General features: G+C 45.6%; 1 protein-coding gene and 1 long non-coding RNA gene across 2 annotated transcripts; one reads left to right on the top strand and one right to left on the bottom strand.

Annotated features, from left to right (window-relative positions):
- Positions 1–222: 222 nt before the first annotated feature.
- KDELR2 (KDEL endoplasmic reticulum protein retention receptor 2) lies at positions 223–18,335 on the bottom strand. Its single transcript, XM_011290425.4, has 5 exons — positions 18,132–18,335; positions 8,732–8,832; positions 4,800–4,958; positions 3,473–3,725; positions 223–2,299 (listed from the first exon to the last, which is right to left on the bottom strand). Exons 1-5 carry the CDS (start codon positions 18,220–18,222, stop codon positions 2,265–2,267), a joined length of 639 nt encoding a protein of 212 aa, XP_011288727.1. The 5' UTR covers positions 18,223–18,335; the 3' UTR covers positions 223–2,264.
- Positions 5,521–9,678, top strand: LOC109495105. Its single transcript, XR_006591318.1, has 3 exons — positions 5,521–5,748; positions 9,026–9,088; positions 9,467–9,678. It is a non-coding gene; the product is annotated as an uncharacterized LOC109495105 (long non-coding RNA).
- Positions 18,336–19,466: the final 1,131 nt, after the last annotated feature.

Genomic DNA, 19,466 nt, shown 5'->3' with positions numbered 1-19,466 from the left:
TTTTCTCTACCTACTTACTTCCCTCGTGACCAGACTGCAAGGAAGCAGGACACGTTACTCTGACAGCGGCTGAACTGGACCAGGGAACGGATTAGCACCTGTAAACAGCCAGCAGCTTTTCACAGAATGATCACTCAGTGGGCAAACTGGTTAACTTTGCTGGATTTCTCATGCTTTCACTTTTAAAACAAATTCACACAAATAAAACACCTGGATAAAAAATATAATTACCTGATAACCTTTATTGGAGACGTGAAAGGGACTCTGAAACAGTGCTTTATAAAGCGCATCATACAAGGCCTTCGTTTCCTATGTGTGCGGAGACGCGGCCCCAGTCCCGTACTCCCACTCAGCCACCCTATTTATGAAGATGTCATCCTGGTTGGCCACAAAATGGTGGTCCCATCTTGGCCGGCTTTATTTTTACGTGGGCACAGTGACTAGAGAAGGCGTTGATACTTCCCAAGCCAGGCGGCCTGCTGAGGTCCCAGATCTTGTCGTCTGCACTATGCTCTCCCCCAAGTGGTCCCAGCTCGTGTTTGATTTACATGCACAAAAACAGTGTGAGCCTCCCACCCACCCACCCCCAGTGTGGGCAGCAAGCAGTCTGCTCCACTTCTGTGGCAATTTCCCACCCTTCCTCCGTGCTCTCAGAATCTTCCAGGGAGGATGAAAACAAACTAAACCAAGACTAGAACGCTAGAAACATACGGATACACCAAAGCAAAACCATGAGGCATGGAGGGCAGGGAGCGAGATGAGAGAGAAAGACAAGAGGTTAAACTACGCAGTTACACTGCCAGTTCAGAAAGAGGGTAAGAGACACACTAGATAAAAATAAAACCCATCTAGCTCCCTTCTTCCACAAACTATTTTAATGCAGCAAGCAAAAATACTACATCCTGTAGTAAGCACTGTTAGTATTCAACACTTCAACATTTTATGGTGCATCACATAAAAACAAAGTCATACGCTTTTGCATAAAATCAAAAAAATGTAGCAGGTCAATAAAACAGCAAAATCAGGAGGAAAAACTCCAATTTTTCCTCAAAATACAGATAGTTTTAGATTCATTAGTGGACAGTAAATGTTTATGGCCCTATATTGAGCTTTTGTAGCCAATCAAAAAATGAAAAAAGTCATCCTGACATAGAATAGTCCAAAAGCCTAATTCACAAAAAAAAAAAAAAAAAAAAAAAAGACAATTTGTTCTATGTTTAATAAGATGTTTATTTAGGATGGTAACAAGATAAATCATGCAAGAGCTCAGTAAAAACAAAACAAAAACAAAAAAAATCTAAAGAGTATAAGGAATGGCAATTGGTGCTGCCAGTTAAGAAAAAAACGTAAATCAATTTACTACCCGAAAGTGATACGAAAAACCGTGTGAATCTGAGCATGGACATGGTTGTAGTAATCTTTTGAAAGTGAAAATAAAGGTGACAGGTGACTGCTTGGGTTCCGTTCCTCAGAGGACATAATCAACGTCCCTCACATCCCACACCTGGGTGGCAAGTGGCCTAGAACCCCTGTCCACCAAGTTCTTCGACATCCTGGGGACGGTCTCACACTGACTCTTCTTAGCAGGAGAAGAGGGCGGGCACCACTGGGGACTCTTAAACCTGACTCCTTCTACGTTCAGAATCTTAAAATTTTGGTAATGAAAACCAGAAGACTTGCAAGCCATCCTTACCGGCCTTACGTGTAGTGTTGTCATGTCCGAGGAACGATGTCCACGTTAGGTGGGAAGAAATTTGAACAGATATACCAAATTCAACATAGTGTCTCAGATTTCAAACAAATATAACTCATCTTTTGGCAAAAAATAAATATAGTGGAATGCAAGTTTGATAGATGGAAGAATATATAATCTACCAACTGTCAAGGGAGTACAATTTCATTGCAGACACAAAGAATCAACAATTTCAAAGAATTAAAAAAAAAAAAGGTTGCACTTATTCCTCACAAAATCTTCACTTTTGGAACTACCCCAATTGAAGCTACACACTGAATTTATTAATACAGCATTAAGTTCCTTTGTGTAAAAAAATCTTTGTACATAGTAATAAAAAAAGATAAGGCAAGATGCATTAAACAGAAACCTTCTGGCTCTTTTCCTCGGGGTTCCTACAGAGCCACTGATGACTATCTGAACAAAAGAGTTAAGTTTCTGATTTTCCGTATCAAGCATCTTGTGCCTTTGCTGTGGTAAGAACTCTGTCCGAGCACCCTGAGGGACAGATGCTGGTGGTGGTCTTTGGCACTCACGCTGGCAGACTGAGCTTCTTTCCCTTGAGTACTAGGATTTTAAAGAGAGGAAGAGAAAACAAAAGGTTACTGCTATTGATAGGCTTACAGTTTCCTTTTTCCCGTTCCCAGAGGCCTGTCACACTCAAGACACTACAGAATAAGGTCCAAGGAGACAAGCTTTTGGCGCCAACAACCATTTGATTTTGGTGTCAATAAACAGAACCCTCTGAGCTATGAATATGTCATGCACACATACACTCGAAATTTCTTCATGTACCTCAATGCCACAGCAAGTGAATTTAAGAAACACATTCGATTGAAATTGTCACCAAATTCACAGCAGCGTTTTATGACTTTCTCACCTGATTCAACATACATTAAAATGTAACTGTTACTATGGACAAAAGCCTATGAAATATTGGAGGTTAAAAAAGAGAGAAGATTTATGTGCTCTTATATCTAGCCATTAGGAATCATACCGTATAGCTGTTTAGCAAGGGTTCTTAGCCTGGGTCAGTGGCTGCGTTTCAGGGGTTCCTGAATCCCCTAAAACTATATGCTTACATCTGTGTGCACATGCATAAATATGTCTTTTCTTCCCCCATCAGATTACTGTGACGTTTGCATGTCCTATATTCACATAAATGGGGCAATGTATATATACAAGGATACCGATTAAGCACTGGATTTTAATAGCAGCTAATGAGTAACAGCCTGAATACCCACGAACAGGGGGCTGAGTAAGTAAATTATGGTAATACACATAATGAAATAGTCTATGGCTACTGAAAACTACGTAGATTTCTATCTACTGACTTGAAAACATGTAAGTGGGGAAGAAAACCCAGATTACAGAATAGCACGTATATTTTAAAAGTCCGCCATCTGTGTATACACATAGACACATCAGGAATTACATTTCCCGAAACATTAACAGCAACTATCTCTGAGTGCTAGGGTTTCAGGTGACTGTTTTCAGAATGATGAAAGCTAATTCAATTTTTTACAATAAAAACATGCTGTCACAGAAAAACAATAAAGCTCGGAAAAGAAAAAAGGCTGAAAACCTCGATCCAGAATTTTATTTGATGGTCGTTAAAATGTTTTTCTGAAACGAGCTGTGCTTTTGGAGCGAGCGCCAGATTAGGAGCGTGCTGGGCCAGGTCGCTCCTGAAAACACGCGGCGGGAGGAACAGGGCGGGGAGCACGTAGCCCGAGGTACCTTTTGTGATGTACAAGTAGAAGAAGTCGCAGTACAGAATGGTCTGGACGACGCCGGCCACCACAGCGATGAGGTCAAAGAAGCCCTCGAAGTAGAAGCGCCAGATCCAGTTGACGAGATAGAGAGCGCGGTAGAGGCCCAGGAAGAACAGGTAGTGGGTGGTGATGGTCTCCGCCTCCCCTGTCTTGCTGATCATGAAGAGCTGGGGAAGGATAGCCACGGATTCCAGGTAGATGGAGAAGGTCCACAAAATCTGTAAGAGAAACCACAAGCTTCGGTCAGTACCCACCGTGAGCTCACGGGAAATACTCTTGCTTTATCGTGGAGCAGCTCAAACAGCAGTCTGGGCATCTGAGCACAAACAGAGTAGCTTAGCAGTTTGATAAATCACAGAAACTTTAGCTACGTTTAAGAGGCACGACACTCCCAATGACAGGCTGGGTAAATGGACGCCTCGGCCGGTGTGAATTTTCATGACCTCGTCTCTCCAACATCTCCTTCCCTGTACAATTTTCTGTGAATCTACAGACACGTTTCTCCCGGATAAGCCTGACCCACTGCGAATCTAGGCTCCCGAGTGAACGCTGCTCTCTGCCGGGGCGCACGACGCTGACAGCCGGGGCCACCCCTTTCCCACTGCTGGTCTGCCTCACCGCCTGGTCTCCTTCCCAGAGGATCTCAAGATTCTCATCATCTTTCTTATTCTTTAGGCTTTTTCGGTGTGGCTAAATCAAAGGGGCAAGTAATGGGAATTGTAATTATGCAAACTCTCTGCCCCACACGGCACTTTATTCATGCCGACGACAGAAGGCCTCGCGGGGAGCCCTGAGTGTCTGAATCCATGAGCGGCAGTTTCCCCAAGACACGAAGGGAAGGGCGAGGCACCTAGGAGCAGGCACGGCTCTGTGCAGCGCAGGGCGCCATGCCAACCACTCCCCCTGAACGCCAGAGCGCAGCAAGGCTGCTGAGGGGATTCGCACGTGGTATCCATGCACGACACCCTTACGTGAAGAGGAAACAAAAGCTGGGTCAGAGTGGAGAGAAGACCACGTTCTTCCAGCACTCGGACAGGCAAGGCACTGCGCTCACTACTGCAGACGCCTACTTTATGTTCTAGGGGAGAATCTGGCAATAATCCATCAGCAGACACCCAAATACCTGGGGGCTTTATTCCCGTCTGTGACTTATTTACACCAAATAGTATATGCTGCCCCAGAAGCTTGCCAAACAGAAGACACAAGCAAAACAGAACCGTCCCACGTTATCTGCAAACACGGCTATTTCCCTGGGGAAGGAGACATGCCCACTAACTAGCCCCCTGACTCACCTCAAGAGGAGAGAAATCGTGATTGACTAGAAAGGAGAGACCTCCCACGGGGACCACCAGGAACTCCACTCGGAAGGTATCATGGTTTCCATCGTAGGTCGCCTTGAATTTCATGTAGATCAGGTACACCGTGGCGTAGGAGCAGGCGATATAGATGAGCTAAGAACGAGAAAAGCACCAAGTCACGGATACTTCACGGCGGTTCCAACTCCCTTGGCTTCCTTCTACATCATTCGTATGCTCAGAAAGGCAAGATTTATTTCTTTAGCTTTTTTATTTTGATGCTTAAAGACAATAAACTTCATTTTTTGGGGGTGTATACTTCTATGAGTCATATAACCACCACCATGATCAAGACACAGAGTAGTTCTATCTTGTGACCCCCCAAAACCCCCTCATGCCGCGCCTTTGGAGTCAAGCCCTCCCCCCTCAGGCCCAACCTCTGGCGATAACTGATCTGTTCTTTCTTTCTTTCTTTTTTTTTTTTTAATTTTTTTTTCAACGTTTATTTATTTTTGGGACAGAGAGAGACAGAGCATGAACGGGGGAGGGGCAGAGAGAGAGGGAGACACAGAATCAGAAACAGGCTCCAGGCTCCGCCGAGCCATCAGCCCAGAGCCTGACACGGTGTTCGAACTCACGGACTGCGAGATCGTGACCTGGCTGAAGTCGGACGCTTAACCGACTGTGCCACCCAGGCGCCCCTCTTTCTTTCTTTTTTTTTTTTTAATAACTGATCTATTTTTGGTTGCCATAGTTTTTGCCTTTTCCAGAATGCCACATAAATGGAATCATATGGTATGTCTCCGCTTCTTTCACGCAGCTAATGCCTTCTTGATCCAACCATGCCACCGCGTGTAGTAACCACGGCTCTCTTCTGCTGCCCAGGAGCGGCTCACTGCGTGCGTGTTACCACAGTCTGTCCGTCCATGCACGAGTTACAGGACAGGTGGGTCGTGTCCAGCTTGATGGACGGGAGATACAGTTGCTAGGGGCATGTACGTACAGGCATCTGTATGAAACTAAGTTTTCATTACTCTTGGGTAAATACCTAGGAATGGGATTGCTGATCTTATGTTAAAAGTGTACATTTAACTTTGTAAGAAACCGCCAAGCGTGTATTTTTAATCTCACTTCAAACTATTAGATAGCAGCTTAAGAAAAAAAACGAACACAAAGTTCACTCCATGCAGTTCAAAACTAGCACACACCCCCTCCGCCAGTGCTTGTGTAAAGATAAGATACCATGTAACTCACATTTGACTTTACAATGACCATTTGTGCTGACAGTGTGTTACTTTAACACAGAAAAGTCAGATCATTTCTATGAAATTTTGTCTGGTAACATAACAAAAGCAAAACCAAAAGCTGCCTGCGATAAGGGAGCTCCCATAGAGGTGCAGCTGTTCAAAGGCTTACAACCCAGTTATGTTCTTCCACGTTCAAAAGGCCAAACACCATATATTCATCCAACCCAAAGGAAAAGTCTGATATTTTGAAATTACAGCAATTTTCGGGATGTGGAATTTTAGGCCCAAGAACCAGGGCAGGTTTAGCTTATGGACAGGAACGACTGGGGTACCAACTACACTGCCTGGGACTCCTTATCCCTGGGAATACCACCTGGTGAAACCTAATGAGGAAACATCTGGGCAAAGGACTTAACAGGAAAAGGAGAGCAATCATCAAACCCCGTCATATGCTTAACAACGAAACAAAGACACTAAACTGTCCCCAGCACCTCATCATGAAATTATATTTGCAAATAGCCAACAAGGTATTAAAATTGGTCATACCCATATACCAAACTACCAAAAAAAAAAAAAATCAAGGAAGATTAATATCTTACTTATATTGTGAGGAGTTCTCTCCACATACAAATGTGTGTATGTGTGCATATATGAATAAAATAACATATCATCTACATGTATCAACAAAATATATATACATTTATACAGAGAGTCCCCGCCAGCAGAACATCCAACCAAGTTATGTCAAGTTCCCTCCTCAGCACCCGGCCTTCCGCCAGCCAAGATCATGTCCGCAAAGGCTTCGGTGGCCACTAGGGAAAGCAGCTGTTGTCTCCTCTCACCAATGCTTGGCTTTTAAAGTGAAAGCAATGAGGGGCGCCCGGGCAGCTCAGTCGGTTAAGCGTCGGACTCCTGATTTCGCCTCAGGTCATGATCTCACGGTCATGGGATCGAGCCCTGCATCAGGTTCCATGCTGACAGCTCAAAGCCTGCTTAGGATTCTCTCTCCCCCCCACCTCCCTCTCTCTGCCCCACTCCTGTGCTCTCTCTCAAAATAAATGTAAATAAAGCCAAAGCCATGAGAACATAAAACTTGGCCCTCACATCTCTGATTTTCAGGACATACCTGGAAACTAGAATCAAACAAGAAGGAGCCCTCCAAAGCTAGGTATCCTGAGGGGAATGGAGGAAAATTCTTGCTCACACGCTTCTAATACCTGCAGCTTTAACTTGCCTGGACAACAGGCAGGGACCTAGCCATTTTAAGTAAGCAAACTATTTCCTGATGACGAGGCTCCCATCACCTAGTAATGAAGAATGGAATGATTACAGGTAACTCAAAGTTGCTTTTTTGCAAAGACCTCAGGTCCAAATACTTCTTTGTCTCCCCTACGTGTGTTTACAAAAAATGTTTTTCAAGTGCCACAACAGGCTTCAGCTTAAACGCTGCTTCCTCGGGTGTGCCGACAAGCGCTGACAACAGGGCCCCGCACACAGGTGCTCAGTAAGCTACGCAGAATGAATGAGGGAAGAAATGAGACTCCTCCTGCACAAGGTGAGAGCCCCATACTTCTCCTTCCCAGTACCCATCCCAAACTGCAGTCATTCATTTGGTGCTGGGATGATCGGTCTACCCTTCCCAACTAGACAGTAGGCCTTCCTTCTTAGCTTCTGCCCTGTCCTCAGCGCTAGGGGAGGGCCAGTGCTGTGGGTGTTCAGGAAGTGTAAGTTCCATGGCTGTGTGGAACCGAGGCCTCTGCAAGTGAAACACGTGCACCCCCAAAGGTCCACAAACATTCTGCATTTTAATTTTTTTTTTTAATGTTTATTTATTTTTGAGACAGAGAGAGACAGAGCATGAACAGGGGAGGGTCAGAGAGAGAGGGAGACACAGAATCTGAAGCAGGCTTCAGGCTCTGAGCTGTCAGCACAGAGTCCGACGCGGGGCTCGAACTCACGGACCGTGAGATCATGACCTGAGCCAAAGTCGGACGTTTAACCGACTGAGCCACCCAGGCGCCCCAACATTCTGCATTTTAATAACTACACATTTTTTTTTCAAGTGGATAACGACACTAACGCCATGGATACTAATGCTTAGGACAAGGTAAAAGGTTTCAAGAACACACTAAGTAAATGATGGTACGGATGTTATTTAGGCATGGCAAAAGCAATAAAGATGGCCCATAAAGAAGTTTATAAAACATGGATTTAACAGGAAAAAAAAAGTAGAAGCCTGCACACAATCCCTCGCACAACAGCAAAACAGGCACCGCAGCGAGGAGCGCTGGTGGCTTTCATTTCTAGTTCTGAACCAACCTGCTGGGTTTCCCAGGGAGTCTGTAATTTCCCACTGCTTGAAAACATAATAGTCACCCCTCTTTCTCACAGGGTTATCAAGAGCTTTAGAAGTTTATCATGCTCAAGGAATTTAAGATTAAAAAATCTCTAAGTGCGAAGCACTTCAATTAAATAGATTCTGCTTTGAAACAGAAAATATGCTTGATGATAACACTACTCCCACTTCTACATACAAGGTGGTCTGAAAGTGCTTACGTTGAGAACAGCATGTTTAGACATCCCTCTAGAAGACGTTTAAGCACGCCACTGGCCCAAACTTCATAGCTTCCATCAGCCTGTGAACCATGGATAAAATGCATTCTGTTGGCTGTCATACCATACCTTCATAGATGTATTATATAATGAAATAAATGAAGTAAAAAGATCCAGGTAACGAGTTGTGAAGACCAGTGCAAAGAGAAGCTGGCTTTTTCCAGAAATACCTAAAGAAACAAAAGGAGAGTGTTAGCAAAGTGTCTGTGAGAGGAGCTGGCTGTTTCCTGCGGAGAACACTGCAGGAAGTGCGCACACGGGGAGTGGGCACCAGGGTCAGTGGCTCACGTCTGGGAGGACTCCGTCAAGGAGAGCTGCTGTACTTTTCCTTTCACTTAACATTCTTTTTGTTTTCTTTTCCAGTTAACATCTTTGAACACGCTCCTCCGGGGAGGTTCTAACCACTCTGCAGTCTTATCATGCCAGGTAACTACGAAAAGTGCCTTAATTATGCCAGCACCAATATACCAGGATGTGTACTGTTCAAATGAACATTATATTTCTCAAAGACTTTAGACGGGAATAATTTCACTAATTCCGCTGTTAGTGTTATAACTGGTCTGCTACCTTTAGCATCTTTCTTTCCACTTTAAAACAATGTATCTCATGGTGACAAATCCTTCAGGGGATGGTGTTGGAATCTAACCCGATTAAGCAGATGAGGAACCCAGTTAGGTGCACTGCTTCAGGTAACAGTCTGAGCAGTAACCCCCGGGGGCAGTGGAAGGGCCTCCCAAGGTGGCTTACTTTGCAAGGGCAGCATTTCTTGAACATGTTAACATTTAAAAAAATTCCACCTCTTAGATTCGTCATACAACCATAAAAATGTTGCTGTGGATGCTGGATGCAACGACAGAAGGGTGGGAACCTGCCACTACAGCCAGTCCTCAAAAGCAGCACTTTAAAAAAACAGTTTGGGGGGCACCTGACTTTGGCTCAGGTCATGATCTCGCAGTTTGTGAATTTGAGCCCCGCATCAGGCTCTGTCCTGACAGCTCGGAGCCTGGGGCCTGGTTCAGATTCTGTGTCTCCCTCTCTCTCTCTCTCTCTCTCTCTCTCTCTGCCCCTCCCCTGCTCACATTCTGTCTCTCTCAAAAATAAATAAATAAATAAATAAATAAATAAATAAATAAATAAATAAATAAATAAAATCTTTGAATCTGTTTCCACCTCCAACAACCAGGCCACCTCCAGAGTGCTCTTGCGGCACGTGACTCAGCTGGGGGAAGTACCGAAGGTCACATAGCGTGTGCACTAAGCTTTTCTGACATCTGTATGTGGCCAGGTATTTATGTGACAAAGGATGTGAACTATGGGTTTCAGATGAAGATTGAGCGAATTCATGAAGAAAACGGAATCTTTCCAGGTCAGAACCCACCCACCCTCCTCTACATTGCAAACTTCACCCCATTAGACATCGTTTTAAAAAACTTTTTTAAGGTTTATTCATTTTTCAGAGACAGACAGAGCATGAGTGGGGGAGGGGCAGAGAGAGAGAGACACACAGAATCCGAAGCAGGCTCCAGGCTCTGAGCTGTCAGCATAGAGCCCAACGTGGGGTCCAAACTCATGGACGGAGAGATCATGACTTGAGCCGAAGTCGAACGCCCAACTGACTGAGCCACCCAGGCGCCCCACCCCATTAGACATTTAAGTAAGCATGTATTTAGTGGAAATGTCGCTGCAATACGTAATTACCGGCAATACTCCTATGGATGTGAAAATCACATTGTTTTTATTTTTTTTAATATTTTTAAATTTATTTTTGAGAGAGAGAAAGAGGGAGACAGAGAACCCAAAGTAGTCAACCCACTGTCAGTGCAGAGCCCAACACGGGGCTCAAACTTATGAACCATGAGATCATGCCTGAGCAGAAGTTGGATGCTTAACTGACTGAGCCACCCAGGTGCCCCCAAATCACATTGTTTTTAAATGATATTTTATCAAACACTTTTGCCCATTGTTGAAACTCAAAGCCTGGATACAAGAATGTTACTTACTACCTATGAACATTTGTAGTTTGAGTCTATTCACAAAACACCCAAACAGAAACTGAAGAAAAAGTTGACTCTCTTCCTTCTAGATCAATAGTAACCAATCTCAAGGGTCAAAGGTGGAGATACAGACATTCTGCTCCTTTTAGTCTTCCCCAGTAATGGGGAGCTTCTTTTTCTTATCAAAGATCAATGTTCCAAAGGAGAATAATGAAGCTGTCATTCACAAAGAGACATGGGACAGAGAGAAGAGAAGGGAGGGGAAAGGAAAGGGAACATGCAGTTCACATTTGAGATCCGTTGAGGCTTTGAGAAATTCCCAGTTCACTTCCTATATGATTCTCTCCAACATTTTAAATAAAAAATTATAGGGTACATACAGGCAAGTTTATTACAAAGGATTTATTCTAATGGAATTTTGGAAGCCAGATACATTTGAGATTTTGTCCCCATTTTCAGCATTCCTATAGCAAAAATCCAGGACTCTCATATCATTTCTACCACTCCCTTTTGAGACCCTATTCACATATCACTTCCCCTGGCAAGCTGTCTTTGAAGACACCTCCCTTGGTGCTGTTTATTCATTCAGCAAGTACATAATGGGAACCCCTTCCCAGCAGCTGCTGCCCTAGCTCCTATTAACGGTCTTATAAAATACACTGTGATTATCTGGTTGCCTGTCTTCCCTCTTTCCCCACAGACGCGGAGATCTCCAAAGGTTGGGGTCATGTCTTTTCTGTTGTGTATTCTCTGTGCTCGGCAATGGGCTTGACACACAGCAGGGCTAAGAAAATACCTGCTGAATGAATGAACAAATGGTCAAAAAAAACCAAAACCAACTCGTTTTATTTTCATGTCATGGGGTAAATATTCATTTTGGAATAACACTTGCAAAGAGTTTCCAAGTCACACCATCTCTACGACTGTAAATAGGCAATGTTCTTTGGGCTCTGCCCTAATTTACTGCCAACCAGAGGGTAGGAGCGCCCCCTGCGCAGGAGAGAAGAGAGACAGGCGGCGTGTGGCCTGCAGCTTGTCTCGTGGTGCAGAATCCATGCAGGAACTGCTGTGCTGGAGACCTGAATGTGCTTGTGCACTTCTATCCCATTCGTCCTGGTCTGGGATCCTCATGAACAAGCTGCAGCTTTCCCTTTAAAACAGAAAAACAGTCCTGTCTTCACAAGATGGCAGGGATCCCAGCTGAAGACAGAGGGGGCAGCGGCAGGAATCGCCTTGTGGGCGGGGACCTCTTGCAAAGCCTGAGGGGCTCCCTCAGTCACTTTCTCCCTGTTTTGAGACCAAAGCATGTGAATACTAGCAGGTCAAGCTCTCAATACTCACTCTAAATGTTTCTGAAACAGCCATCCCAATACCAAATGCACCAAATATACGTATTAAGGAGTAGAACTTGTTATGTGGAAATCAGTCATTAAACCTAACACCATTTCTGTCTTTTCCCATTGGGCCAAGTTAAGTTTCATAAAATCCTACGACTATAGACTACAGTGTACATTACTTTAAATTGGGCTGCAGGTTAAAAGTTGACTCTCTTATATTCCCACTGGTTTATAGAACAGAACCCTCAGCCAAAAAGAAAAGCTTCCCAAGAATTATTTTTGTCCTGGTAACAGCTGAGCTGCGACCAAGCCCCACAGGTCAAAGCACCAGGACAGTTTGCAGGGCAGCATTCAACAAGGGCCCCTGGCACCCCACTCTGGACCCACTGTCTCTAAAGAAGTCGATCCTCTCCTATCTCCTAAAGGCCATGAACCTTCCCTGGAACAGCAGGCTAATAGGAAATGATGCATAACACAACTCTTGTGACTTAGGGAAAAAGAGGCTCTGGAGCCAAATGGACTCTGTTCAAACTCAACCCCTGAACACACAGGATAAGCCTGGGCCCATTACCTACATTGCCCCCCTACCTCACCTCACTTTCTGCGTCTGTCAAATGGGGACAAATCTTAACTCGATGGGACTGTTGGAGAAAAAGTGTTTTATATTATATACCTGCCACACTGCAAATGCTTGATAAATGACAGCTCTTACTACGTACTGTTTTGTCGTTTTCTCTTGTTTTCAAAGAAATACATGCTATTTAATTAAAAATTTCAACTGGGTTAAAATATATGTAATAAAAAGCAAAAGGACCTTTTAACATCCCTCCCACCTCCACTTTAAATGCAACTTTCCAGGCTTTTTAAAAGCCCCTTTCCATACATGTGCTTGTATACGTACCTGCATATATGTTTGCCCCTTAATATGGGTCCATACAATCTTTTGCTCTGCAACTTTTTTAAAGGTTTTTTGTGTTTTTTTTTTTTTTTTTAAGATTTTATTTTTATGTAATCTCTACATACAACGTGGGGCTTCAATTTACAATCCTGAGATAAAGAGTCACATGCTCCTCCAACTAAGCCAGCCAGGGGTTCCTACAATTTGCTTTTTTAACTTAACATCTCAGATTTACCTTCTGGGTTTTTTTGTATAGTTTCTTTTTTTTTTTTTTTTTTTTAATTAAGCTCTTATCTTCCCCTGTTAATACTTCTAGCTCATTCTTGTTAATGGCTGCATAATGTTCCATAGTGTGAATGTACCAACATTTGAGCAACCACTCCATTAACGGACATTTGGGTTGTTGATGATTTTTGTTCTTATGAGTACTGCACAAACATCTTTTTTATCTATAAACAGTGTTTTGTACATACTTAGGTACAAGGAACATCTTCACACCTATAGCTAGTTTGTGCACATACATAGGTTTCTGTAGTTCAGCTTCTTAAGAATTGCTGGGATAAAATATACAAACGTCAACTTTAAGTTTTGCTGATTTCCCCTAGGAAGGCTATGCCAATTTTCATACTCAAGAACACCAGATGAGAATGCCCTTCTGCACCTTTGCATATATTAGATGTTTTGAACGTCTTTTCCCACCCAGCAGGCAAATGATGGTATGCATTGCTGTTTTACTGTCCAAGTTTCTATTAGTGAGGCTGGGCATTCTTTCATGATTAACGGGCCTTCTGTTATTCTTCTGTGAACTGCCAACTTTGCCTATTTTTCTATCCGTTTTTTTTTTTTTTTGTAGGAATGTTTCATTATGTATATTAACTTTTTGTCACTTAGATATATTGCAGATTATTTCTCTCAGTTTACTGTCTTTTAACTTTGATGATATTCTGAATCAGTAAATTAATTTGGGAAGATGAATCATCTTGCTTCGTTACCAGCCTGCCTGGTCCTATCCAGGACCACAGTAGGAACATACACTCAGGTCATCTTCTGTGTCCACCAGGAAAGTTTCATATTTTTCTTCACATAGGTCTTACATACTCCTTGCCAGGAAGTCAAGGGTCCTTTCTCTGGGATCCTTCTAGCCATTTCACACCTATTGGATTTACTGTCTACATGGTTTATTTTTATTTTTAATGTTTATTTATTTATTTAGAGAGACACAGAGACAGCAAGAGAGCGTGCAAGAGAGAGAGCAGGGAAGGGGCAGAGAGAGGAGGAGACGGAGAATCCCAAGCAGGCTCCATGCCATCAGTGCAGAGCCCAACTCAGGGCTTGATCTCATGAATGGTGAGATCATGACCTGAGCCAAGATCAAGAGTCAGATTCTTAACCGACTGAACCACCCACGCACCCCTAATGTCTACACAGTTTAATATTTAATACCCTTTATTTTTATCTTTTTATACGTGTCTTATTTCAACTCCATTGCAACTTTCTCGACAGCAGAGACCTTGATAGCTGCTCTGAATTGTGTCCCCAGTGCCTTGCAATCAGTGGGTGGTCAACAGATGTTTGAGAGCAATGATTAGCCAACAGACTGGCACTCAAAAGAAGAGAGGTGACAGCTGCTACAAAGAGGGAGCTAGGAATGTAATACAAAAGCTTCGTGAAGTACACCATGACCACAATAAAAGATGAGATTCTGTACTTCAAAATTATAAGCTATCCAATCATGAGAAATGCAGGGACACTGTATGTTCCTGTCATGTTTAGTATGATAAAAGTCTATAACACAACCTACATAACCACAGCTAACAACAATCAAAGCAGTAGATGCGGGGGAGGGGAGAGACTAGGAGAGGGTTGCTGGGAGTCATGGATCTGAGAAGGACCCCACTAGTAATTTAAGCACAACAGATAGAGCGCTATTAATAACTATCAGCCAGCCTACAGGAAAATGTTGCTAGGAAGTTCTTCATCTACAATCCAAGGCTTGTTCTCCCAAGGCTATCCAGGTCAGCGTTTAGGACACGGATAGTGATAACTTCAGCATACTGTGGATCCGGGTGCAACGAAGGTTCAAGCATATGAGAAAAGTCACATTTCATTCGGGCACCCCTCTATAATGACAATGGCAGACAAAGGCACAGGAGACTGCCAATTCAACACAGCTATGCTGAGATCAGCTCTCCTGTCCCTACTTTAAAACAGGCCCTTTAAGGTGCTCATTCTCAAACTAGATGCTCAGGAAAACAGAATCTCCAGCTTCCTCACTAACCCATCTCAGCCCTTAGGCTAAGGGAAAAAGCCCCATGGTTCTGGCTGCAGGCATGTTCAGAACAGGTGCCAAAATCCTAAAAATGAACCCCAATACCAGTATTTTCAAAGCGAGAAACACAACCTGAATGTACATGTCTCTTATTCCAGTTATTTGAGAAACTCCTATCAAATTCTTACTCCTTCAAAAGCCTCTAAACAACTTTCATAATTTAGAATGGAAAAACAAAGCAGCTAGTCAAATTTAGCATTTAACTCTGAATAAATCATCTTGGTGATTCTGATTTTTAAAAGGCCAGGAATCTCATGTATAAGAACTAAAATGATCCTAAGTCCGACAAAGAGAAGCTTAATAATGCCCTATAACTAGAGCATTAAATTGTAGGAATACTTGACAAACACCCGTGAACTTAACTATTTATCTTCTTTATTATTTTGGCGGAAATATTTTCAGTTTTCCTAAATGCTCCTAAATTTCCCAAATGAAAATAGTGAATATTAAAAAATGAACAAAATAGCAAACCCTCTCACTTTCTCTATATAACTCAAGGTTTCCTTAAGAATTCTATACCTGGGGGCCTGGGTGGCTCATTCGGTTAAGTGTCTGACTCTTGATTTCAGCTCAGGTCATGATCTCACGGTTCATGAGTTCGAGCCCCACCGCTGGCTCTGTGCTGACAGTATGAAGCCTGCTTGGGATTCTCTCCCTTTCTCTCTCTGCCCGTCCCCTGCTCACACTCTCCCTCTCAAAAAATAAACATAAAAAAAAAAATTCTACACCTGGAGGTGCGGTAGCTTCTCCCCAACATCTTAGTTTAGATACATATTTAAGAGACAACATGCTTCCACACTTAAGGACTTGACAGAGAACGGGTTTCTGAGAAATACGTGAAAGATGAAGGGACTCACACAAAAATTTTGGAGCAAAAATCAAGATTAAAAGTAATATCTTCAGACTGAGGGGTGGATGAAATGGGTACAGGTGATTGAAAGGTACAAACTTCCAGTTATAAAATGAGACCTGGGGATGAAGGTATAGCACAATGACTATAGTTAACAACACTGTACTGTACATTTGGAAGTTCACAGGAGAGTAGACCTTAAAAGTTCTGATCACGAGAAAAAAAATGGTTCACTATGTGTGGTGACGGATGTTAATTAACTAAGCTTGTTGTGACCATTTCACAATATATACGTACATCAAATCGCTATGTTGCACACCCAAAACTAGTACAATGTTCTGTGTCAATCATATTTCAATAAGGCAGGAGAAAAAAATTTCCTGAACGCAACAAAAACATGACCTAAACTACCGGTCTGCATCAAACGTTTGAACTAACGTTACTTAGGCCAAAACAGACATTGATTCAGAAGCCTTCACTGTGAGCTACGCTGCTTGTGTTTCAATCCGGGCTCTACCACGAATTTCCTCATCTCCCTTAAGACTCAGTTCCCTCCTCCACAGAACGGGGACAACAGCACTCAGCCCTAAGATTAAAGACTGGGTGGGATAAGCTCGGTCAAGCAGTTAGCGTCCTTCCTAGCGCACAGCACGTGCTTCGGTGTCAGCTACCACAACTGCTGCAATTACTCTGCTTTAACTGGAAACCACACAACTGAACCTCTCAGAACAGGTACGAACTGCGAGATCACCTCCAAGCCAGACAACACCGGTTTCGGTACGTGGACTTTGTAATGCCCATTTTGATCGCTCAAAGGTCTCTTTTGCTTTTGCTTACTTCCTCCATCTCGGGTATGTTCTGGGGAGATAGGCGACTCCTGAAGACAGCAAAGATGTGGGGTGTTACTCTAGAAGGGGCAATTTCAGAAATCAATCAGGTAAATGGGATCTCTGCCACCCAGGTCCTGTAGGCCTCCCCGTCTCTTATGGCCTCTGCGAACATTTGGCTTCTTGAACTCAGCTTATTTCACTGGGGCCATGGCATCAAAAACACGTTTAAAGACCACGCTGCATTTTAAGACATCACTGAAAACGTCGCCGCTCTTACGCTTCTAGGGTTAATGCGATGTAAAACTTCACAGCTAGGATCTGGGGAAGATGTGTCTCACTGCCTCCCGGCAATGCATGCATGAAATGTGTACTCCAGAGGAGGGAGTCGCCAACTCACTGGTGACGTGGAGTGAGGATTACAGGAGACCACATGAGACCTCGGCGGTACCCGGCGCCGCAGGCTTAAGAGAACCCGTTATTAGATGGAGGCACTCGGAGTTCGACAAACTAGTTCGTTTCTCAAAGCAGCACTGACGGTCCCCAAGAAATTCACTTAAGAGACCTCCTCACACCCCCCCCCCCACTCCCGTGGCGGGCGTGATCCTGGACCCCAGAGCTGGGGTGAAGCCCACGGCAGCCCAGGGACAGGCCTGACCCGACACCCTAACCTAAAGGCCAGTCGTCGAAGGGGCAGGGTGGGGAGCGGGGTGACCTCCCCGCGCCCGCTCCACCTCCCGGGCTGGCCTGGCTGCCACGTCAGGCCGAGCGGGCCGCGGTCCTGCCCATCCTCCTCCCTCCCGTCCCATTGATTCGCGGGCACCCCGCACCTCCGGCCCCTCCCGCCCCCTCCCCCCCGGCGCGGTGCTGCACCCATTAAAGTCGCGGGCGGGGGGCGGGGGCGCGCCAGCCGGACTCCCCCGGCCCCCGCCCCATCCAAACTTTTCCGACAGAATGGGGCCCAGCGCAGTCCGGCTGGCTCCTCCTCCGCCCCGACGGCTCAAGTTCGGGAGTCGACCCCGCGCCGAACGGGGCCCAGCACGGCGACACCCCGCCCGGCCTGAACGCCACGCAATGTTCCCTCCCGCCCCGGGTCCCGGCGCCCGCCGGGCCGGTCGAGGGGGGCGTGTCGGGCGCCGCAGGCCCGCGAGCCGCGGGGCGGCCGAGGTCGGCGGGTCCTCAGAGCGACCCGGCCTGGCGCCCGAGCCTCTCCGGGACGTCGCCCGCCGCTCACCGGCGCAGGAGCGCGTCTTCCAGATCTTCAGCAGCAGGATGACAATGGCCGCCAGGTGGGACAGGTCCCCGGTCAGCCGGAAGATGTTCATGGCGGCGGCGGTCGGCGCGGCGGCCCCGGGGCTCGGCGGCTCAGGCGGCAGCGGCGGCCCCTGAGAGGAAGCGGCGAAGATGGCGAGAGCGGGCGCGACGTGGCCAGGGACGTGGCCAAACTGCCGGCGCGCGCGGGGCAGTCTGGGAGGGCGGGCCGCAGCCAGGCTCCGCCCCGGACCCGCCCCTTAAAGGAGACGCGTCCAAGCTCAGGTCGGGCCCGAAGCGCCTGCTCAGGGGCTCCCTCCCCAGGACCCGGACCCCTCGCCGACTTCCCCCTGTCGGTTTCCGGCTCCCCCTCTGGTGCCAGCGATTTCCTTTAATTTTTGAAATGACACTCCCTTGCAAGGGATTCCCCCCCCCCCCCCCATTGATCTTAAGAGCTCTGCAGGATTACTGGACGAAAAAGTGTAAAAGGAAAATAAACATTAATCCGCGGTGGATTCGCTCAAGATAAAGTCGATATTGGGGGTGCTGCGGCGGATGCGGCTTATGCGGGAGGTGATTGAAGCTTTTACCATTCTGGGGAGTCTCTTTGAGGAACAGTGCAAAATTAGGTGGAAAAGTGAACATTTCTGTAGGGTGAGAAAATGAACCACAGGAAATTACAAACAGAACAAAACTGACAAGCTGGATCTGCTGCATAATTTGCGGAACCCAGTGCAAACTGAAAACGTGGGGTCCCCGGTTCAAAGGCAGGAAAAGAAAATGCTGTTTCAAGGAACCAAAATATAAAGCTTTCCCTTTCTTTTGCAGTCTCTCTTGGGGTGTTTCCTGTTTGCTATTTAATGTTCTGAAGAAAAAGCCTTCAATCGTGATCATGAGTTTTACAGATTGTCTTTACATCGGACCATGTCAGTTTTGAATGGAAATACCATAAGACTTAATTCCAATGCTCAGTGGCCGAAAGAACACAATTGCTGTTTCACGACTTGTCCCAGAGCCGGCCAGAGAGATGAACACGGGCCAGACCCAGGAAGGTTGGAAGGATAAAGGGGGGTCCCCAAGGCACAGAGCAGGCCAGGGAGGGCATCTTTGGGCATGGGATTACTGGAGGGGCCAGTGCCACCATTCATGTGAGGCAGGGCCCGTCCTGGACTCCAGTGGCGTGTGCACCTGGGCCTGATGACTGGCTGCTGGCTCCCTCCTCAGCCAGCTGACATTCCTGGGGCAGGGAGGGCAAGCCAGGCAGCTCCCCTTTCCATGCTCAACCCACAGGCAGAGGGCAACCCTCCAGGGTATCGCA

This window comes from Felis catus, chromosome E3 (genome assembly GCF_018350175.1).
Source record: "Felis catus isolate Fca126 chromosome E3, F.catus_Fca126_mat1.0, whole genome shotgun sequence".
NCBI lineage: Eukaryota > Metazoa > Chordata > Mammalia > Carnivora > Felidae > Felis > Felis catus.
The sequence above is the reverse complement of the archived record's forward strand: the minus strand, read 5'-3'. Positions and strand labels throughout refer to the sequence as shown.